This window comes from Pipistrellus kuhlii, unplaced genomic scaffold, assembly GCF_014108245.1.
Source record: "Pipistrellus kuhlii isolate mPipKuh1 unplaced genomic scaffold, mPipKuh1.p scaffold_m20_p_11, whole genome shotgun sequence".
Taxonomy (NCBI): Eukaryota; Metazoa; Chordata; class Mammalia; order Chiroptera; family Vespertilionidae; genus Pipistrellus; species Pipistrellus kuhlii.
The window spans coordinates 22,313,088-22,337,415 of NW_023425416.1; the positions used below are offsets into that span (position 1 = coordinate 22,313,088).

Consider the following 24,328-nt stretch of genomic DNA (forward strand, 5'->3'; position numbering starts at 1 on the left):
CCTTTATATCACATGTGTCAAACACAAGGCCCGCGGGCCAAATCCGTACCGCCAGGCCTTGCAATGTGGCCCGCACCGCGTTGTCATCACTGCACTCCGCTGCGTTTCCATCACAATGACAGTTTATGACTGTTCAGTAAACCATTCGGCCCGCGATTTAGGCTGGATTTTAGATTTTGGCCCCTTCTCTGATTGAGTTCGACACCCCTACCTTATATAGTAACATGAGCCTATTAATTTTAAAGAGGAGATAAAGGCATTTTGAGCACTGAGAATAGGGAAACACAATTTGAAATAGTCTCTTGATGTACAATAGTATTATATAATTCTCATCAAATCACTATCCTAGCTATTCCTTTTGAATAGTATTCAATTAAAAAGGAATCCTATGAAATAAGATGGGTAGACCTCTGCATTGTTTCTATGGGATTTGACCTTTATGTGGCAATCTGAACCCTATAGAATGATGTGATTTAGGACAGCAATAGTTTGAAGGTTTATATGTGAGGGGAGTTTTATTTTATCTTTCAAAAGTCCACTGTTTAATACAGTGACAACCCAATGTAAATAACATTTATTCAAAAGGCATAGCATCTATCTATATATGACAAGTGACCTCACATGCATGTTCTAAATTGCCATTGTAAATTCTGGGCATTTGTATAGAAAACGAGGCAATGTCAACATTGCCAAGAAATTGTCTGGACCATCTGCATCACATACGTGATTTAAACACATGTATATTGTTGCAGGGTTATTAAGAAAGGGAATTACTGCCCTAACCAGTTTGGCTCAATGGATAGACCCTTTGGCCTATGGACTGAAGGGTCCCAGGAAAGATTCTAGTCAAGGGCATGTACTTTGGTTGCAGACACATCCCCAATAGGGAGAATGCAGAAGGTAGCTGATTGATGTTTCTCTCCTATTGATGGTTCTAATTCTCTATCCCTCTTCCTTCCTCTCTGTAAAAAATCAATAAAATATATTTTAAATAAAAGAAAAGAAAGGGAATTACTAATCTTTAGAATTGGTCAACATCTGGAAATAGTATAATCTAACTAGAGACCTGGTGCATGAAATTCATGCACTGGGGGGTAGGGGGGTGCCCCATCAGCCCAGCCTGCACCCTCTCGAAGTCCTAGACCCCTCAGGGGATGTCCATCTGCTCAATCCCCAGAGTGATCAGGCCTAAGCCAGCACTCAGACATCCCTCTTCCAGTCCAGGACTCTCCCAGTCCAGGACCCCTTGCTCCTTACCACCTGCCTGCCACAGAGGTTCCTGCAGCCACCACTGTGCTTGCCATCAGTGAGCCTGGCATATGACTGAGTGGGGGGGAGTGCCACTCAACCAGAAGCTGGGCTCACTGCTCCTTAGTGCTGGCCCCACCCCCTACCCACTGGTTGGGGGTGGGGGCCAGGCAGGCTGGGGGAGTGGCTGTGTGAGGTTAAGACACCACGGTTGTGCCCTATTCCACCTCTGTGGAGGCACCAGGACTGCGCCACTGCCTCTGCAGAAGGTACTGCCGGGACCACCATGGCTGGCCTGGTGGCGCAGGCTCACTGGCCCCATCCCCTGCTCACTGGTCGTTCTGGAAGGTTGTTCTGTCATCTGACCTAATTAGCATATTAGCTCTTTATTATATAGGGTATGTTTAAAATATAGATATGTAATACTATGCAGATGTAAAAAAGGATCTCTTTCCCTTTGGGACAACATGGAGGGACCTAGAAAGTATTATGCTAAGCCAAATAAGCCTATCAGAGAAAGACAAGTATCACATGATCTCACTTATATGTGGAATCCAATGAACAAAATAAAGTGATGAACAAACCTTTGCATTATTTCTATGGGATTTGACCTTTATGTGGCAATCTATGTCCAGAGACAAAGAAGCATGGAACAAACTGATGAATCTTACAAAGAAGGTGAGGGTAGGGGTAAGGGGTGGGAGAAAGATTAACCAAAGAACATAAATGCATACATAACCCGAGGATACAAACAGTGCAGTGAAGGCCTGGGAGGAGGCAGGGGTAAAGGAGTCAATGGGGAAGGGGGGGAAAGGGGACATTTGTAATACTTTCAACAACAAAGATAATTTTTTCAAAAAGGACACAAATAAAAGTAGATAACTAGTGATTAAAAAACACAGATATATACCCTAACTGGTTTGGCTCAGTGGATAGAGTGACGGCCTGCAGACTGAAAGGTCCCAGGCTCGATTCCGGTCAAGGGCATGTACCTTGGTTGCGGGCACATCCCCAGTTGGAGGTGTGCAAGAGGCAGCGGATCGATGTTTCTCTCTCCTCGATGTTTCTAACTCTCTTTCCTTCTCCCTTCCTCTGTAAAAAATCAATGAAATATATTTTAAAAAATAAAAATAAAAATACAGATATGTTCAACATTTACAGAATCGGTTCTATAGTGCCCACTTTTCTAAGTCTTTTTCCAGAATAAGATACATTTCCCCCTCTTGAGTGTTTCTTCAAAATGTTCATTCTGAAGTTTAGTATGAACTCTTCACAAAGCATGTTGCAATTTCATACAAAGAGTTCATAGTTGAACTCTATCTACAGCAGTTTGATATGCCAGATAGTCTTATTAAGAATTCCTGATGTTGGAGCAAGTACCTCATTTCTGGACATTTTACTTTTTCATTTTTGAACATTTTAAATATTGTTTCAATAAGAGTATTTTAGTTCATCAGAATTGATAATAGTTTGAACAAGAGAGAGACATGGCTAGGGAAGCAAGGAAACAGTTTAATCTACAATCATTTACTCAAGTACTATGACTGATTGATTTATGTATTTACTATTTAAATATTATTTCTATTGATTTTAGAGAAGAAAGGAGAGAGAGAGAGAGATAAAAACATCAATTATGAGAGAGAATCATTGATCAGCCGCCTCCTGCACTCTCCACACTAGGGATTGAGCCAGAAACCTGGGCATGTGTCCTGAATTGAACTGTTAACTCTCAGTTCATTAGGCAGATGTTCAACTGCTGAGCTACACTGGCTGGCCTAAGTTGTTTGTTTTTAACAAACTTTCTCTTCTCATGAAATCAACTGAGAATGTTTTAAAAATGTTTTACATTTTCCTCCTCCCTTTGGACTGTCAATAATGGAGAAAAAGAAGTTAACTTCTGTTTTACAAACAGTCTCTACCCCCTATCCTTTCAGGGCCCTCCTAAGAGTTCTTTCCTTCTGACCACCCCATTCAATCTGAACTATCATCCTATATAATAAAAGGCTAGCCGAAACCGGTTTGGCTCAGTGGATAGAGCATCGGTTTTCAGACTGGGGGGTCCCAGGTTCGATTCCAGTCAAGGGCATGTACATTGGTTGCGGGCCCATCCCCAGTAGGGGATGTGCAGGAGGCAGCTGGTTGATGTTTCTCTCTCATCAATGTTTCTAGCTGTTTATCCCTCTTCCTTCCTCTATGTGGAAAACCAATAAAAATATATTAAAAAAATAAAAATAAAAGGCTAATATGCAAATCAACCAAATGACTGGTGGCTATGATGTGCGCTAACCAACAGGGGACACTCAATGCAGGAATTTCCCCCTGGTGGTCAGTGCCCTCCCACAGGGGGAGCACTGCTCAGCCAGCAGCTGGACTCACATTGGCAAGCGCAGTATCGACTCCTGCCTCCGCAGCAGCGCTAAGGATGTCCAACTGACGGCTTAGGCTTAGGCTTAAGCCGTCAGTCAGACATCCCCCAAGGGCTCCTGGACTGCAAGAAGGCATAGGCTGGGCTGAGGGACTCCCCGCCATGCCCTCTGCTGAGTACATGAACTTCATGCACTGAGCCTCTAGTTCTTAATAAAACACAGATAAGTAAACTGACCTTTTATTACCTCAGAATAAGCAAACATGTGCCAGAATTTTAAAACCCAAGATTACAGAAACAGAAAAAAAATACAGATGAAAGGCACAAATCTGTTAACAAATTTAGCATTTAACTGATCAACCATAAGGAATGAGAGTAATTTAACAACAAAGTTCAGAGTGAAAAATCTGTTTGGATCTTAAATCCAATGTCTCAACAGCAAACAACCTTATTGTACATGAATTTCAGAACAGATGATAAAGAATCTACTTTGCTTTAGCATTAATCTCTTGGAATTACCTATGTATCATTTATAAAATCAACTTGAAAAGCATGGTAAAAATCAAGCTTTCGGCTGTTTCTACTCAAGAATTTGGGTGAAATGTGAAAATGGCGCTGTGTTGCACAAAGCTGAATCCTCCTCCTATCCAGCTGTATTTCAGGGACCTGTCCTGCTACCCTGGAGACATGAACTTAGCACTGAGATATGTACATACTGCTTTACAATTCAGAAATTTGCCAAGTCTTAGGTAAAAATATACACTGAAAACAAGTAGCTCAGTGGTAATAACCTTCTTAAATATAATATTTCAAATTGCTCTAATCAATATACCTATTTGTTATGCATACCTGGCACCTTTAAATTTAACCCAAGCAATCCCAAGCTGTGAAAAGCAAACCAAACTCTTTTGTTTACTGACAAAAACACTTATTTTCTGACTGAGGATAACATTGACTCTGCACTAAAGCAGCCCATCATACAAGAGTCGGGATAGTCCAGTATGATCTGAGCATTCCCACAGAGGCAAAAAGAACTTTTATACTTTCTGCCCAAATAGCTATGGGTAAAACGAACTACTAGGAAACACGTAACATGCTTCTCGATTATTGAACTTCACACAAGTCAGTCCAAAAATAGCAAAATGTCGTGGCTGAAATCAACTGCTGAAAAATGCTAAGTTCCAGCAGCTCAAAGCATTTCCTGTGTCTGTATATTTAACCAGCCCCCACTTAAAGCTATAGAACTGTAGAATTAAGGATAGGTTTAAAAAAAGAGACAGATACACACACATATACAACATACGGTTTCCGAGGGGAGTGCGGGTTCCATGCTTGTGGAGGAGGAGGAGGAGGAATATGCCAAATAACCCTCAAGTTTCTCCCAGATTTGAACATGCTGTACTGTGGCATGAGGTCAGCAGAGACTGACTCCAGCCCTGTGAGGCTGAATTCTACCCTGACAAAGCAGTATCACTGTAATATGAAGCAGGAGGATCCAGGGCATGTTGGCCGCTGTACAGAGTGGCTGTTCTAGAAAGTAATGGCAATTCCAAAACAAGAGATCTCTGCTGTCACATGAGATAATCTTCAGCCCAGTTAAGCAATAAGCACCAAAAATACTTTGAATCCCAAACATAGCCAGCACAAAATATTAAAAGTTAGGAAAGAACTTTTCTCCCTGAACATATTTTGTGTCTGGAGGGGGGAAAAAATTGAAGAACTATTGCTTAATTTGATTTGTAGCATATTTAATATACTGATTCTAATCTGAGACAAGACATAGTTTTTCGGACATTGTGACCTAGCTAAAGAATCTCTTCTCTGTGTCTTTACAATGGAATAGGGAGAATGTTCTGAAAAAATATTTTTGATAACAGATATATGCCAGAAATGAAGATATGGCAAATAATTTCATTTCTCACATGGACCCAAAAGGCAACGGTTGTTACAAACCTAATGCACATTGTTTCTTTTTAAATATATATATATATTGATTTCAGAGAGGAAGGGAGAGAGAGATAGAAACATCAATGATGAGAGAGAATCACTGACTGGCTGCCTCCTGGACACCCCCTACTGGGGATCAAGCCCACAACCTGAATTGAACTCAGGACTCTTCAGTCCATAGGCCAATGCTCTACCCACTGAACCAAACCAACTAGGGCACATTATTGTTTCTTTTTAGGTCACCAAGAAAATATACAAATATACTATTAGAAATTCTTCCTTGAATAAGGGAAACAAAAAGACCTTAAAAAGGAAAAGGATCCAGAACATGAAATTTCTGTCAAGAGAAAACAGTACAATGTAGATAATCCTTGACATTTGTGGTTTCCCTTACATCATGAAAGTTCAACTTCAGACCAAAAATGACTCAATCTTTTAAAATTTACTTTTGTTGTTAATACCCACTAGATATTTTTTCCATTGATATTTATGGAGAGAGGGAGGGTCAGGAGGGAGAGAGACATTGATGTGAGAGAGAGGGACACCTGCGATGGAAGCTGCAACCCTTTGGTGTATGGTGCATGGGCCGAGGCTCTAACCACTTGAGCCATACCAACCAGGGCCTCAATCTTTTCAACACATAAAACTTAGCCAGATAACAGCAGTAAACACAATACATGGAAATGAAACAAAAACTGCATAACAGCATAAACAGGAAGATACATTTGTAAGAATTTTTTTTAATATATTTTATTGATTTTGTACAGAGAGGAAGGGAGAGAAATAGAGAGCTAGAAACATGGATGAGAGCGAGTCATCAATCAGCTGCCTCTTGCACACCCCCTACTGGGGATATGCCCGCAACCAAGGTACATGCCATTGACCGGAATCGATCCTGGGGCCCTTCAGTCCCCAAGCCGATGCTTTATCCATTGAGCCAAACTGGTTTCGGCACATTTGTAAGAATTTTTAAAATAGTTCAATATTACCACAGATTGAATGAAGTTAAAATTTTAAATGAACATAAAAATTATCCTGTCATACAAATGCTTTAAAAAAATCTGTCAAAGCTCTTTGTTACTTATATGAAAAAATCCAAACAGCTATGTCACACAAAGAAAGTGATAATTAGGTCTTTGCCCACTGTTCCCATTCTATCTCCACTGTCTTCCATTATTGCCATTTTACATGCAGAGAAATAGAATAGAGAGGTAAGTAACTTAGCCAGAGTTATATGGCTACATGGCAGGCCAGGAATTTAAAGCCACACCGTATAATTCCGACTTTACGCACAATAAGAGCTCAATCTTTAAAGAATCAGTGGAGACAGATAGGAGCAACATAATGATGTTCAGAAAATCAAGGAAAAGTAGATGACTGTGCATTGGAGAAAAGCTTCAAAGTTAGAGGTAGAACTTGAGTTGAGCTGTTTATTCAAATATTTAAGGCACTGTTTTGGGCTCTAGAGAAACATCAGAGAACCGATTATGCCTACATCCTACACGGGGAAGACAGCCAATAAACAAATATAATAAACATATATTCTTAGTGATAAGTGCTATGAAGAAAAATAAAGCAGAATAAAAGAGAAAGAGGATGATGGGACTTCTCTGATAAAAAAACATCTGAGCAGAGATCTGAATATAACCATATGGATATCTGGGAAAGGGTGTTCCAGGGAGAAATATCAAGTTTAAGGGCCCTGAGATAGGAGTGGGTTTGGTGTGCACAATGTATGTCAAGGAGGTTGAATGAACAAGGGAGGAGAAGACAAAACATATGGATAGAGAGGCCTGAATGTGGGACACAGGTCAAACTTATATAGGACATTGTGTACCATAAGAAAGTCACTGGAAGTCTTGAGCAGAGTAGGAATAGGCTCTGATTTAGATTTTAACAGGATCACTCTGAGTAAAGAAAAGACAACCTTTCGGAGTGAATAAGCGACAGGGTAGGTGTATGAAGAGAACTCTGGAGGCTATTACAGTAGTCCATGCAAGATAGTGGACAACGCCGAAACCAGTTTGGCTCAGTAGTAGAGCGTCGGTCTGCAGACTGAAAGGTCCCAGGTTCGATTCTGGTCAAGGGCATGTACTTGAGTTGCGGGCACATCCCCAGTAGGGGGTGTGCAAGAGGCAGCTGGTCGATGTTTCTCTCTCATCGACGTTTCTAGCTCTCTATATCTCTCCCTTCCTCTCTGTAAAAAATCAATTAAAAAATGTATATTAAAAAAAAGATAGTGGATAAGTGCCTAATATATGTTATCTGACATATATTGAGGGAGCAAAAAAAAAGGGGGGGGGTCTGTTAATACATAATATAAGTGAGATAGGGAGGAATAAGAAAGAAACAAAGGAAATAAAAGAAAGGCCTTTCATTTACAAGATACACTAGCCTTAATTTTATAAATATTAATTCACTGTTAGATTTAAAAGGAGATATATATCTTATATAATAAAAGACTAATACTGACCAAACAGCAGAACTACTGGTCGCGATGACATGCATTGACCACCAGGGGGCAGATGCTCAACATAGGTGCTGCCCCCTGGTAGTCAGTAAGCTCTCATAGGGGAAGCACTGCTCAGCCAGAAGCCAGATTCACAGCTGGCGAGTGCAGTGGTGGTGGCGGGAAAACCTATGTGGCAGTTGGACATCCACCAAAGGCTCCCGGACTGTGAGAGGGCACAGGCCAGACTGAGGGATCCCCTTCTACTCCCTCTCCCGCTGAGTGCATGAATTTCATGCACTGGGCCTCAAGTAATTTGATAATTTGCTAACTTCCAAATTTCTGATAAAGATTTTTGGGACCTAACTTTGCCTTCAAAACACTTAATAGGTAATCTTACAATTTCTAATACAACTTTCCCATTCTTTAAAATTCTTACTTAGCCCAGTCGGTGTGGATAAGTGGTTGAATATCAACCTATGAACCAGAAGGTCACAGTTTGATTCCCAGTCATGGCATATGCCCAGGTTGTGGGCTTGATCCCAATGTGGGGCATGCAGGAGGCAGCCAATCAATGATTCTCGTTCATCATTGATGTTTCTATCTCTCACTCCCTCTCCCCTTTTCTCTGAAATCAATAAAAAAAAAATTTTAAAGAATATTTAAAGACTAGAGGACTGATGCACGAAATTCATGCACAGGAAGGGTCCCTAGCCTGGCTGGCAATCAAAGCCCATCAGAGCCTTCCTTCGTTCCGAGCCGCCCCCTGGTGGTCAGTGTATGTCATAGTGAGTGATCAAACTCCCAGTCAAACTCCCAAGGGGACACTTTGCATGTTAGCCTTTATTATATATATATAGATATAATCCAACATCTTTTTTTTTTTTTTAAGTATAGGAAACAAATGGAAAAAAATTGTTACTGAGTAGTTTCAAAACAGGTAGTTTTTAAATACTAAATATGCAGTTTCCCATATTTAATAAATTTTGCTTTAAGTCATTTCATCAGGGCCTCTGAAAGAATTTACTTTGAACAAAAATTTTTGTGTTGATATCTAGACTATCAAAAGAAATTTTGATTCATTTTATGACACACAGGGAGCAGTGCCAGAGAGGTAATTATCAATTGAAACAAAATACTTATGCTATATTTATAAATTCTGATATTCTTTCTTATAATTGTAACACAAGACCAATAGAGGATAAATTTTTGAGGAAAGTAAAACATTTGGTGTATGGATTTTAGTTCACTCCTAAAGCTAGGAGACATGTTTTTTATTTTCATTTATTATTTTTTTGACAGTGTTTTTTACCTCTTTCTATGAACCAGAACCAGGACATAAGGGGTATCTGATAAATTATAGAAATATGTACAGGTATAATAGATATAGCACTATCAACAATAGAATTAAGCCAAAAAAAGGGACAAGCATTCATAAGGACAAAAAAGAGTTAGGCAGTTATAGCTCATCTATAGAGAAAAGGTATAACTAAACAAAGGAGTGAATATTTTATCCCTCTGTTATTTTCTTCAAAGTTCAAGATAAAATTTTCTAAATGGAGGGATCCTGTATTATTTTATTCAGTAAGTATTATATGTGCCACATACTATTTTTGGCATTTAGGGGTAAAAAAATGAATAAAGAGATCTTGCTATCTACTGATTTTAAATTATCTATATTTTCTAGATTAATATTTCTCAACATTTAAAAAAAGTCTTTAGTACCTTCTGATTCTATGTTCTATGTTCCTTACCAACTTGGAATCTTTTATTATACTTTGCTTTCTGAAGTTTGTATTTTGAAAATAAGAATTATACTGACTCTATTTTTTTAATCAAATTATATGTCTCCTCAGAGATTTTGATATCTAGAGCCTCCAAAGGACGTAAAGAAGCACTGTTCAGATCAAACACCTCATTTTGTAATGTGAAGTGAAGGATGTAGTTGTGGCCATATCAGATTTTAGAATACATGTTTTCCGATTCCCCATTTGTGTTCTTTCCACTGCACCATATTATTGCACTCCTACAAATGTTTTCTTCATTCATTCATGTCATAACAATTTGTTTTTTCATGTTTTCCACTGTTTAAAAGCAAAACAAAGAAATAAGCAAGAACCCAAACCAAAAATACCTCAATTTCTAAAATGTACTCATTTTAAAGGATATTTCTGGTTTGGTATTTCTGCCTTATTCCTTCACTATATAAATCCTTTCTTTGAGACAAATTATTTCTGTGGATGCAGTTTGACTACACGATCGGCAAAATTCCTTTTCAGCCTCAGAATTAATCCTGAGGTTGTCTGCAGTGCTATGTGAGCTCTTTTGTGCATTTTAAAAGAATATAATTTACATATACTACTATAATAGTAGTTTTAGGTGAACAATGATTTGATACATGTACTAGCATACTATGTATTATGAAATGACTAGCACAATAAATTTAGTTAACATCCATCACCACATATAGTTTCAAAAAAAGATCTACTCTCCTAGCACCTTTCATATATGAGCTTTGTTGGAGCCCCATTCCCTGTATTGAGGCTCAGTAAGTGGTAGAAAGAATTATGAGGAAAACCAATTAGGTACACAAAGGATGAACTCAGATTTTTATAAAGATGTGTCTATAATCATAAACTCATAGAAAATAATACATTTTCAACACTTAAAATAATTATGTTTATATCTTTTTAAATAATAATCTTTTTCAACTAGTCCCTCTTCTATACTGGAGTCTCTTAGTATTTTTGTTGAATATAAATAGTCCTAAAGGAAAGTTAAGTCACAAGGAAAAAATAAAACAAAAACCACTCATCATCTGTGATACACAGTAATTTGGAGATCTCCAATGAGCCAATACTGGTATTCATGCCCTATGTAGTCCTCTTCCCACACTGATCCCAGCTTTGGTCATGTGACTAGCTATGGCAAATGAGGCTTTATCAAACATGACACACAGACTTGATAAGTGTTTAGAAATTGGGGATTTTTAAACACTTCTTGGAATCCAATTGCCATGTTGAAAATAAAAGCCCATCCAACCAAGTAAAAAGTACTAAGACTAAGAGAATCAAGGTCCCTGGTCAAGAGACACATCTGAACTCTGAGTTAGCGGCTAATACATACTGCTAGTCATGTGAGGGAGGCCATTTGGACCTTCCAAGTATACCAATATCCTAGCAAACACAATGTAAAGCAGAAACACCTGGTCAGTCCACAAACTCATCAAAAAATAAATTGCCACTTTATGCCACTAAGTTGTAAAAAATGTTTTAAATTAATACCACAAAATTGAGTTCTTAGAAATGTGTACATTTCTAGGAATTTTAAAACATGAGTAGATTCATGTAACCACCAGCACAATCTGGACACTGAGATTCCCATCACTCACACAGACTCCCTTTGTGTTGTCATACCTGACCCCACTGCTAATCCATAACACTTTCTTTCCACCAGTTTTGTCATTTTGAGAATGCTATATAAACAGAATCATACAGTATATAACTTTCTGCGATACTCAGCACAATGCCCCTGAGCTGCATCCATGATGTTGTATGCATCCATGATTCACTTCTTTGTATTGCTAAGTAGTAATTCATTGTATGGACGTACCAGTTTGTTTATCCATTCACTGGGTGAAGGGCATTTGGATGGTTTCCATTTTATAGCAATTATAAATAGTTCTGCAGTAAAATTAGTGTAAAGGACTTTATGAAAATGTAAGTTTCATGTCTGTAAGTTAAAAACCTAGGATGGATTTGTTGGGTCACACAGACATTGTATATTTCACTTAAAAAGAAAGTCACCAAACTGTTTTTCAGAGTACTGGTATCATTTTCCTTTCCTATAAGCAATGCTGAGAGACTCCAGCTATTCTCTGAATCCTTGTCAGCATCTAGAATTGTCAGTTTTATTTTAGCCATTTGATTAGTGATATCTCATCATGATTTTAATTTGCATCCTACTGTACATTCTCTTTGGAAAAGGGACTATTTAAAATTTTTTATTATTTTTTATTGGATTGTCCTTTTATTGGTTGGTCTTGACTATATATATATATATATATATATATATATATATATATATATATATTTTTTTTTTTTTTTTTTTTTTTTCTTTCTAAATATATGACCTTTGTCAGATATGTGATTTGCAATTTTTTCTCCCAGACTATAGAATGCTTTTTGTCTAATCTAAGGTCAAAGATTTTCTATGTGTGTTTTTTTAAGTTTTATGTTTTACACCTAGATTTATAATCTATCTTGTGTTAAATTTTGTATAAGGCGTGAGGTCTAGGTAGAGGTTCATGTGTATGCATAGGAATGTCAAATTCCAACACCTTTTTTGAGAAAACATTCTCCTTCCTCCACTGAACTGTCTGCATTTTTATAAAATAAAATAAAAATTAATTGGATGTCCTAGCTGGTTTGGCTCAGTGGACAGAGCATCAGCCTGAAAGGTCCTGGTTTCAATTCCCGTCAAGGGCAAATGCATAGGTTGCGAGCTCGATCACCAGTAGGGGGTGTGCAGGAGGGAGCCAATCAATGCTTCTCTCTCATCATTGATGTTTCTATCTCCCTCCCTCTCCCTACCTTTATGAAATAAAAATGTGTGTATGTATGTGTGTGTGTGTGTGTGTGTGTGTGTGTGTGTGTGTGTGTGTATATATATATATATATATATATTGGGGTATATATATGTGTGTGTATATATATATATATATATATATATATATATACACACACACACACACACACACACACACACATACACACACACACACCGTATTTTTCGGACCATAAAATGCTCCGGACCATAAGACGCACCAGTTTTTAGAGAAGGGAAATGAAGAAAAAAAGATTCTGAAACAAATAGTGTCCTAAAATATGTTATGTGCATTAAAACCCAACATCACAGTCATAAACACATGTAATCAACCCTGTAAAGTAAACAGCAGCATTTAGAACCATTTTAGAGCCGGGCAAGCACACAGAGACCACACAGAGCTGGGCAAGTAAAAAAACTTTTTTTTTAAAGTATATGTGTAGGCTATATTTGGACCATAAGACGCAGGGACTTTTTCCCCCCACTTCTGGGGGAAAAAAAGTGGGTCTTATGGTCCGAAAAATACGGGGTGTGTGTGTGTGTGTGTGTATATTTATGATATATATATATATATATATATTAGATATATATATACACATATATACACACACATATATATATCCTTTATCTTACCATTTTGCTAGAAATTTATCAATTTTATTAATCTTTTCTATGAATCGTTTTTTGTTTTCATTGTTTTTCTCTATTTTATGTTTCAGTGACTGCTCTTATCTTTATTATTTCCTTCTTTCTGCTTGCTTTGGATTTTAGTCTTCTTTTTTAGTTTGTTAAGACTGATGCTTATATAATAGAATTGACAAGTTTCTCCTTTTCCAATGTAAGAATTTATTGTTACAAATTTCCTTCTAAGTACTACTTTAACATCCTCAAATTTTTTATATAATGTATTTTCATTTTTTTCTCAGATCAAAATATTTTCTAATTTCCCTTGAGACTTGACCCAGGAATTATTTTAAATTGTTGTTTAGTCCAGGCAGGTTTTCTCAGTGGTTAGAGCACTGGCCTGAGGACTGAAGGGTCTTCGTTTCTATTCTGGTCAAGGGCACACACACTTTGGTTGCAGGCCCGCTGTCTCTCTCTTACATTAATGTTTCTCTCTCGCTGTCTTTCCCCCTCCCTTCCACTCTCTCTAAAAAAAAAAAAAAAAAAATCAATGGAAAAATGTCCTTGGGTGAGGATTAACAAAAGATTTAAAAAATGTATGTTGTTTAGTTTCTAAATGTCTGGATATTTTCCTGTTATCTTTATGTTACTATTTCCTAATCTAACTCTCCTATGGTCCAAGAAGATAATTTATTTCAATGCTTTTAAATTTATTTGGGGTTGACTTTACAACCCAGGTTATGGCCTATCTTGATGACTGTTTCATGGGCACTTGAAAAAAATACGTATTGTGATATTGTTGAAATGTTCCATTAAAAAAATCCAGTTGGTAGAAGGTGCTGTTTAGTTCTATATCCTTGCTGATTTTCTGCCTACTAGGTTCTATAGATCATTGAGAAAGGGGTGGTGAAATCTATAATTATGGACTTAGTTCTCTTTTCAGTTTCATCCATTTTTCTTCCAGTATTCTGAAGCTTTGTTGTTAAGAAAGCATTTAATATATTTTAAGAGTTTTTGCCTTGGCAATGTGGCTCAGTGGTTGGGTGTTGTCCCATGCACTGAATTGTTGCCGTTCAATTCCTAAGCAGGGCACATGCAGCAGTTTTGGGCTCGATCTCCTGCAGCTGGTGTGCAGGAGTCAGTTGACTTATGTTTCGCTTTCACATTAATGTTTCTCTCTCTCTCTCTCCCTCTCCCTTCCACTATTTTTTTTTAAAAAAGGGGGGAAAAATAATCATGTTTGGTTCCTTCTTTTCCTACTCCCAACTATTTATTAAATGTACATGTATACACATGTGCATGCAAAATTAGCACACAGCATTATCTTTCTCTCAATGTTTCTCAACTCAACTGTCTCTGCTTCTGAAACCCAGTTCTGTCATTTCTGAGAAGCAGACAGTATAACCAAAATCAGCTCAGGCCTTTGTAACCTCTGATACTCTTACTTCATTTTCAAGTACTTCAGAATACCTCACATAAAGCATGGGCTCAATATACAGATTAGGGCAAAAGCTGACTTACAGTTGTTCATATGGAAAATAACCCAGGAATAAATTCTGTGTTTCACATACTCAAGACTGTAAATCTACCTTTGCTCCATCCTGTGTATTAGTTACCTTTCCTATACATATTTTTTACCACAGATCTATTCTCATATACACCAATCATCATGGATTTCTATGCACAAACTGAAAGTTTACAAGTCAGAATTAGAGATCAAAGTTCTTTACTTCTCTTGTGCCAGGTGACGATATCTCCAACAGCTAAATACCATCAAAAAGAAGCATGTCTACTGTTTAATAATTTAGTAACAGCAGCAAGATAAGAACTGAAGTTTGAACTTTGAATCTGTCATTAGGAAGATAATGGCACAAGATAAATCAAAGAATAAAAATTATTCTGCTCCTTTCTTGTATTCTTTTCTGAACTCTTTTTCTGATCTATTGGTTATATATTCCCAAATGATGTTTCTCAACTTGACCATGGAAAGGAAAAGAAGAGTGCAGGGGCTGAGAGATCAGAGCTATGAAGTATTCAAGAGATGCTGAGCTACATGACACTTAGAAATTAACCAGTCACCTTATTGATGAGATGAAAGGGGTCTTTAAAGAATATGAAAATAAGAATTCTAAGAAGTGACTGCCTCATGATTCAAGGCAAAGTCTACCCACCTCCACAAGCTCTAGCATTATTTTGGCCTCTTGTACTTACCTCTGCTTTCCATCTTGACTTCATTACCTCACTGGTGTTCTGTCTTCCCCCGCCTCCTGAACAAAAATTTTCAAGATTCCAGCAGACACGAGGAGAAACTAGCATACAACTGTGCTTTGTAACATCTAGCTCTTTCTGGAACTTACACGTTAATCAACTGGGATATACCTTTGACCTTAATGTATAACACTATTCCACCTCACCTCTGAGATCACCAATCTTAGGACTAGTTAGCCCTTTGGAATTACATTTTAAGATTATTTATGTCTAACTTAAATCTCATTGGTGCTACCCTATTCCCTTCCCACCTTCCCCTTCACACATTGGGATCTTTCCTACAAAAAAATCATAGAGAACTGGATTAGAGTAACTGCTCTACTGATTAACGACTGTACAACTTTCATAATCACTGAACATCAGTTTCTTCATTATCAAAATAAGGATATAACACATTTTGCAGAATTCTTTTGAGCACAGTCACACAAACTATAAGCTGCTCCTATTATTACTACACTGAACTTCCAAATTTCAAACATAATAATCCCTTCTCTGAATATGATTATTTCATAAATTTTCAAAGTAATTAATTTGACATCAGTACCATTTTACAAGAGAGGAGACTGAAGCTTGCACGAAGTCCTGAATATGGTAGGGCTTCCATAAATGTCAAAATAACCTTGACTATGGCACTTACACTGAAGGATAAGTGCCATAGTCAAGGTTATACACCTAGTATAAATTAGGATCAGAACCAAGGAATTCTGATTCTTAATAACATTCTTTCCAGTATTTTGCCATTCAGGTCATTGCCTATTCTGTGTTTCTGTATTTATTTGAAGAGAATCCTATAAAATAAAACCCTCATATGTAAATCAACCAAACAGCAGAACAATCGGTCACTATGACATGCACTGACCATCAGGGGGCTGATGCTCAATGCAGGAGCTGCCCGCAGTCAGGAGATGACCAGCAATGTCATGGGGAGGGGGGAGTCAGCCAGTGGGTGGCACCAGGCCGCCAACCAAAGCGGGTGCCAGCGGGGACCCCCTAATTGCCCCGCCTGCCAGGTGCCCCACAGATAGCCCTGATTGCCGGCCAGGCCTAGGGACCCTAACCCTATATATTGGGAACAGTTTCTTAGATTTAAAAATTAAAACCTGGCAAGGCTACTCTAACACACAAAAAAACAGGATGATGCAGCGCTGACATGCACGGACTGTGGCTTATACATTTTGTGGTCAGCCCTGATTCTGACCTTTGTAACTGTGTGACAAAACCAATTACTTAACTTCTCTCTGCTTCAGTTTTTCTACCCATAAGATGGGGAAAATGGTACTACTGCCCCAGACGGATCATGTTCTGTACTACTTAAAAAAACAAAAACAAAAAAAAAACACAATTTACAGAATAACGGAACCTTTTATTTATTTTTTTATTATTTTAAATATATATTTTATTGATTTTTTACAGAGAGGAAGAGAGAGGGATAAAGAGTTAGAAACATCGATGAGAGAGAATAATCAATCAGCTGCCTCCTGCACACCCCCCACTGGGGATGTGACCACAACCAAGGTACATGCCCTTGACCAGAATCAAACCTGGGACCTTTCAGCCACAGGCCGACGCTCTATTCACTGAGCCAAACCGGTTTCGGCTGTACTACTTTTTATAACCAGGGCAAAAAAAATGTAGCTGCCCATACAACAGCAAGATGCCTTTTACCTGTATGAAAAGTATGGTCACTGGTACATGCAGCATACTGAATTGCGAGAGGGATCTCAGACTGCTGGTTTAGGCCTGACATCCCCTGAGGGGTCCTAGATAGTGAGAGGGTGCAGGCCAGGCTGAGGGACCCCACCCCTGTGCATGAATTTCATGCACCAGGCCTCTAGTAAAATTGTAATATATTTTTCATGCTAAAGTGAGTGGGGTTTCTTTTTGGGGTAATAAATATTCTAAAATAAATTGTGGTGATGGTTGCAAATCTCTATAAATATAGTAAGTTATAGAAATGTACAATTTCAATAGGTGAACTGCATAATATGTGAATTATTTTGTAACAAGATGTTAAACTTTTTAAAAAGCTGTTAAAAATCATTCCACCATGTAATATTTCTAATAGAACTTTTCTCCTCAGCCACCTCAACTCTTAAGATCAATACAAGTTTACTATATAGATGTACCTGATTAGAAACAGAATGGTATATTTTATGGGAAAAGTGCTAGTCAAGGAGAGAAGAAAACATATATTGAATGCCAGTTTTGGCATCAATTTCTTGTGTAGACAAGTCTCAATAAGCCCCAGTTTCCTTAACTTTAAAATCTTTTACGATAAAATTCTTGGTGGACTCTCTCTTAGAAAGAGGTTCTTGTAATTTATACAAATTTGAATTTATACGGGGGCTAGATAAGGGACTTCTATAGAAAGGTATCATCTGTATTATATGGTATCTGCTATATGAATCTGTGGAATAAGCAGCTACTCCTCTATATGTTTATGTGAAATATTCAGAGCAAACATAAAACCATCAAATTCAAAAACAATACACAGATGGCACTTTGGAGTATGTGTGATTGATACCAAAATTAAAAATACTTTTAAAGCTATTACACTGCATTGTACCATGGACTCTTTTAGATAATAAAACATCTCTTTACCCTAAATAATATATTACTACTTTCACTGCAGATCTTATCAGTAACCACCAAAATAATAGTGACCTTTTATGTAACAGGTTCTTCATGTACATTATTTTATTCAATCCTCAAAATACTCTGCAATCTAGTTATTTACTGGCTTCATTTTTAAAGATGAGGAAATTAAGGCTTAGACACTGCAAGCACCTTGCTTATCTTTGCTATTCAACCCATCTATCTTTGATGTTGTCATAGCTTGGCCTACCTAAAAGACAAACCAAATCTCAAGGGACATGCTTCAATTTATTCAACTTATCCTAAAGGAATCTTGTTAGCATCATTTTTGTTCTAATGTCTTTAACATTACATTATAACAGCAGCTCAACAGAACTGGTTGGATTGTAAATTACATGTAACATTCACACAGCACCATCTGGGCCTAGGCTCCTACAGCTCTCACACTCTGGAATATCCTTTTATCTCTATATATCCAAGATCACCATGATCTTAAAGGCCCAAATGACATTGCCCATCTAAAAATTTCTTTTGAGTTTTCTTCGTATAAATTCTTACTCTTCTCAACTCTCATACATAAAGCCAGATACTGTGATGAGCACTGAATTAGTTATACTAAAGATTAACTCTTTTGTTATATGTTGCAGACCAAGGAAATTAATTGTATGTATGTTGCAGTCAGTTTATGCAAACTTGCAAATAGGCAAATCTGTCCATAAAATGCCCTGTGCTGTTAAAGAAAAAAAAACAAAAACTTGACTCAGCTTCAAAAACAAAGAAATTGAGGGTGACAGACATATTCTTGAGTTGAATTTCTAAACACTAAGAACAACTTAAAACTCACAATTTGGTTATTTATTAACTTATTTTCCAATTCGAGTTTTTAAAAATAATTTCATTCTCATAAAACTCAAATCAAAGCTTTTCTTTCCATTTTGGTAGGCTTCAATTACCAAGTTTCATTTATTTTAAAAAACAATTAAGACATTACAGCATTCACCAATCTATTGCTCAAAAGCTATATAAGCATAATATAATCTGGTGGTTAGTCTGGGAGCTTCAGGTTCCTTATCTGTAAAGTGGGAGTGCTTTCTTTGAATGATTCTGAGGCTCACATGGGATAATAAACATGACAGTATTCTGTAAATGTTAATTACAATATCTCTCAAGCTTACCAAATCAAATTTTAATGTTTTATCCTGGTGTTTATGTTGCAGAAGAACGAAGAAAACCAAGCAATGTTTAGAAAATGGTGTTACACATTATAATAATAATAATAATAATAATAATAATAGTTATTATTATTATTATTACATTATTACAGAGAAAAGTGTCTTTCAACTTCTGGGCAAGCCAAAACCGGTTTGGCTCAGTGGATAGAGTGTCGGTCTGAGGACTGAAAGGTCCCAGGTTCGATTCCAGTCAAGGGCATGTACCTTGGTTGTGGGCACATCCCCAGTAGGGGGTGTGCAAGAGCCAGCTGATCAATGTTTCTCTCTCATCGATGTTTCTAAGTCTATCCCTCTCCCTTCCTCTACGTAAAAAAATCAATAAAATATATTTTTTTAAAAACTCTGGGCAAAAAGCATGGATGAAGCTTCCCTATTTATACTTTTTCCAGCTTTTTGTCTCCCAAATAAGGGTTTTTCCAGTCCCCTTTGCAAGTTCTTAAAGAGCTCTATGTGCTTTGAGACCTCAGCCAAAGGCCTGGCCTGGTGCCGGCACTGATAACTTTGTCTGGGGGAGGTTAATAACCTCTCTGGGATAGGAGTAGTCTTATTTGCCTTATTACTTAAGCAATCAAGTGTTTACAGAAGCCAAAATAGCAGGGTTAAAATTTCAAACAGCAGTTTTTATATAAGATGGATGCTTCATTTAAACTTTCTCTTATTCATCTGTACTTCACTTATCTGTGACTCCTCATTAACCACGTGTAGTAATTAACTTCTCTCCATCTAAATCTTACCTATCTTTTAAGAACTATTGAGTCTATCTAATACTTTCCAAATGATTTCATGTTGTGTTCTTCCAAATGAACAGTTTTTATGTGTTTTTCAGTTTTTTTAAATTGTGGTAAAAACTTGTAAAATTTACCATTTTAATAATTTCTAAGTGTACTTTCAGCAGTGTTAAGTATATTCACATTGTTGTACAACAGATTTTCAAAACTTTTTCATTCTGCAAAACTGAAACTCTGCACCCATTGAACAACTAACTCTCCATTTCCCCTTTCCCCAAACTCCTGGCAAACGCTACTCTACTTTCGGTCTCTATAAATTTGACTGTTCTAGGAACCTCTTATTAAGTGGTATCATGCAATATTTTTTTCTATTGTGATGGTTCCTTCCCACCCCCCACCCCCACTTAGCATAATGTTTTCAGGGTTCAACCATGTTGAAGCATGTGTCAGAATATCCTTCCTTTTAATGGCTGATAATATTCCCTTGTATGTGTAGATCACGTTTTGTTCACTCATCTGTCAATGGACCCTTGGTTTGTTTCTGCCTCTTGGCTACTGTGAATACTACTTAAAGTCAAATCTCTTGGGCTGTTGTTCTCTTTAGAAGATCTGCAGGAAAGATTAAAACATTCCCACCAGGAGTAAATATGAAGACTGAAAGCTAAAGATGAGTTGCCAAATACTGAAATAAGGAGCAAAGAGGAGAACAATACAATAAATGTCCTCCTCTTCCTTCTCTTTCCTTACTTCTATGGAAATGACAAAAGCACGTAGAAAAATTCTACTTGATATAATCACTAATCCCTGTGTGAGCTAGAATTGCTTAGTAGGTCTGAGAGTAGACTGCCACAAACATAAGGAGAAAGCAATGCCCTGCTGAGTTGAGATGCCATGCCAGAATGCTAAATTCATTCATTCATATACATAATCATTCATTCAAATATTTTTAGTTTTTGGCATTTGTAAGGCTCTGTGGTTGAAGAATACAAAGATGACTGTGTTGCTGAAAAGCTTCATAGAAACTAATGTAGTCTTTAAAGGATTTAGCACAATTTCTGGCACAAAATAAGCAATCAACAAATGTTAGCCACCATTACCAAAAAAATCCAATGGTAATTTAGATGACATAACAATGTTCACTAAACAATTCTTATGATAAATGCTTTTTAAAAACAGCTTTATTGAGATATAATTCACATATCATATAGTTCACCTATTTAAAATTGTAATATTCAATAGTTTTTATTATAGTCACAGAACAATCAACATTTGCATCATCTCAAAAAGAAACCTTGTAGATCCTTTTGTAGTTCACGAGCATGATGATTGGGTGTTCACGCTGCTGTGTGAGATGTGCTGACCATAAACCTTGTTACACCTTTGGCACATGACCCATCTGAGATGGAAAAAAAAAAAAGGAACCCTGTAGTCCATAGCCATTGTCCTTCTATTTCTCCTCCCCTCCCTTACCTTCCTGGCCCTAAATAACCACTAATCTACAGACTTGCCTATTTTGGATACTTCCAAAATAAATGGAATCATATAATATGTGGTATTTTTTGATCAATTCTCCCTCATAAACCAGCCTGAAAATATTTTATGAAAAACTAAAAATATTAAATTCACCACATCCAAACAACTTCTGAAAATCAATTTTTAAAATGTCCACATATTTAGATAAGAGCTTTACTGTATCCATGAATTTATTACAAAACAAAAGCTAGTTTAATGATAAGTGCCTGGTAAGAAAGAAATGACTTACGCCACACAATCTAGATAGTACTTTGTTTATATTTATCATAAATCCCACTGATTAGATGTTTCTTTCTCTTCCTCCTGTCATTTGCCAGAAGAAACGTAAACCGTCCATTCATTTTTATAGCTCATGAATAAGATTTTTTTCTTATTTTTTAATTGATTTCAGAGAGGAAGAAAGGAAGAGGGAGAGAGAGGAGGAAAGGGAGGGGGAGGGGGAGAGGGAGGGAGGGGGAGGGGGAGAGGGAGGGGGAAAGACGGAGAGGGAGGAGGAAAGAGGGAGGGAGAGAGAAAGAGGGAAAGAGGGGGAGAGGGAGGGGGAAGGGAAAGAGAGGGGGAAGGGAGAAGGGGAGAGGAAGAGAGAGGGAGAAGGAGAGAGGGAGGGAGAGGGAGAGTTACGTCATTTAAAAATTTTGAACTATGGAAATGATTGTCATTCAACAAAATAAAAAGATATAATATTTTAATGAAATAATCACTCTTAAAAACAATTTTTTCAAAGCTTCCTTCAGTTTTTATCATACTTTCTAAAAAACTGAAGTTCCTAGAAAAGAAAAGAAAAAATTCTGATTTTCTCTTCCCTATTTTTTTTAAAATATATTTTATTGATTTTTTACAGAGAGGAAGGGAGAGAGACAGAGAGCTAGAAACGTCGATGAGAGAGAAACATCGACCAGCTGCCTCTTGCACAACCCCTACTGGAGATGTGCCCACAACCCAAGTACATGCCCTTGACCCTATTTTTTTTTTTAATTTTAAAATATATCTTTATTGATTTCAGAGAGGAAGGGAGATGGATAGAGTTAAAAACATTGATGAGTGAGAAACACCAATCATCTGCCTTGTGCACACCCCCCACTGGGGATGTGCCAACAACCAAGTTACATGCTTTTAACCAGAATAGAACCTGGAATCCTTCAGTCCACAGGCTGACACTCTATCCATTGAGCCAACCAGCCAGAGCTCTTCCCCGTTTTAAAAACTTGGGGATTGGGATGGGTAGAGCTAGAGTGAGTTAAGACAAAGTCTAAAAGTCTAACTTATCATCTCTTTCTGTATGTCTAATTATCATCTCTTAAAAATTATTACAGAAACTCAAAAGTAAATTTTTCTCCATAGAGTGTTTTAAAGGCAGTATAGTTTAAAGTTTCATATAAGAGCATGCAGTTAAGCTTCAATTAAATTTAATCTGGCTTTATGAAATCAATTATCTTATTCAAATGGTGGCCAAAGAAACAACTTTAATTGTGGGAAACGAGTAAAGTTCAAAAAATAATTCGGAGAAAAATATTGGTAGTAAAACACCTAGAATGCAGTTACTTTCTAATCAGAAAATTATCACGTGGCTCTCAACTGCTTCAGACACTTTGTGCAGAATTGTCACTACCCTGACCTGACAATCTACACACATTTGCGTTTTATATGTACTACATATTTGAAAATACATGAATTAGAGGTTGTTGAAGAAACAAAAATCATTATTTATATTGTTTAGAATATCTCTACCCCCTTTCCTCCCTATCTGGAAAGGAGAGAAGAAAAGAAGGGAAATTTATTTTAAGCTTGGAGATCCAAGAAACAAGATGCAATTTGACATGGGGATGGAGAGGCAAGAGCCTTGTTCATTTTTGCTTGAACACATATATTCTACACTGAAGTAACCTATGAGGAACTAAAGGTTTTCCCTTAGATAATAACACATTTCAGGATTTAAGAATTCTGACTAACAACCAAGGAAGTGAAGAATCCCTACTGATTTTACTATTTTTTTAAGCTTCTGCTTATAAAGAATGAATTGTGACACAATTTAACCACCAAATGCTAATTTTTAAAATAGATCTTTTAAAGAACAAAATTGTTTTTGAAATAAATCTCAATTCTCAGCACACATCTCTTTCCAAACTAGTTTCTTAACTTGCTAAAAAGAGAGCTCAATGACTGAGGCAAGAGATGGCTGGCACTGCCAGGGCTGATTCATTAAGTCAGCAAACCCTCTTCAAAAAGGGCTTTTTTTTTTAATGTTTGATTTTCTTAGATTAAAAGAACACCCCTTCCCCAAAGTTGCACACAGGAAATCTGTTTTTCAGGCAGAACTATGTAAGAATTGATCTCTGAGTCTCTGGGTACTGCTTTTCACACACTCCTTCATTAAGTATATGCAGTTTCTTAACACAAATACTTATTTAAACATTTTCAAGTGCATGTTGAACTATTTTATGGTAGTTCTCCCCAGCTCAATACTAAATTTTGTATGAAACCACTGATTCCACAGATCAATAAGGTTTTCTCATCTGGGTCAACAAGCTGCTTAGATTAACTGCTAATTAAATATGTACCTTTTACCCGCTATTCACTTTTTCATGTATACCCTATAGAAATTATATCTGAGAAACAAACTACAACTGCGTCCATATTCAAAGATGACAGCTCTAGTATTAGGGGAACACAATCTGGGGTTGCCAGTGCAGTCAGCCTTAACCCTTTTTGTCTGTCAGAGGAAAGAACAAAAGGC

The 24,328-nt window shown here is 37.1% G+C and overlaps 1 protein-coding gene and 1 non-coding gene across 10 annotated transcripts in view; one reads left to right on the plus strand and one right to left on the minus strand.

The window, feature by feature from the left end:
* Window positions 1-24,328, minus strand: part of TMCC1 (transmembrane and coiled-coil domain family 1) — a 110,544-nt gene that overhangs the window by 53,336 nt on the left and 32,880 nt on the right. Inside the window, exon 1 of one of the 9 annotated variants that reach the window (XM_036431193.2) lies at window positions 15,450-15,660. The exons of 6 other annotated variants lie outside the window; for them this stretch is intronic. In XM_036431193.2, coding sequence (XP_036287086.1) covers window positions 15,450-15,462 — 13 coding nt within the window. In that variant the 5' untranslated portion in view covers window positions 15,463-15,660. 2 more of the 9 variants (XM_036431194.2, XM_036431198.1) reach the window with 2 other exon arrangements.
* LOC118715818 lies at window positions 21,360-21,463 on the plus strand. The gene has a single exon (XR_004986971.1). It is a non-coding gene; the product is annotated as a small nucleolar RNA U13 (small nucleolar RNA).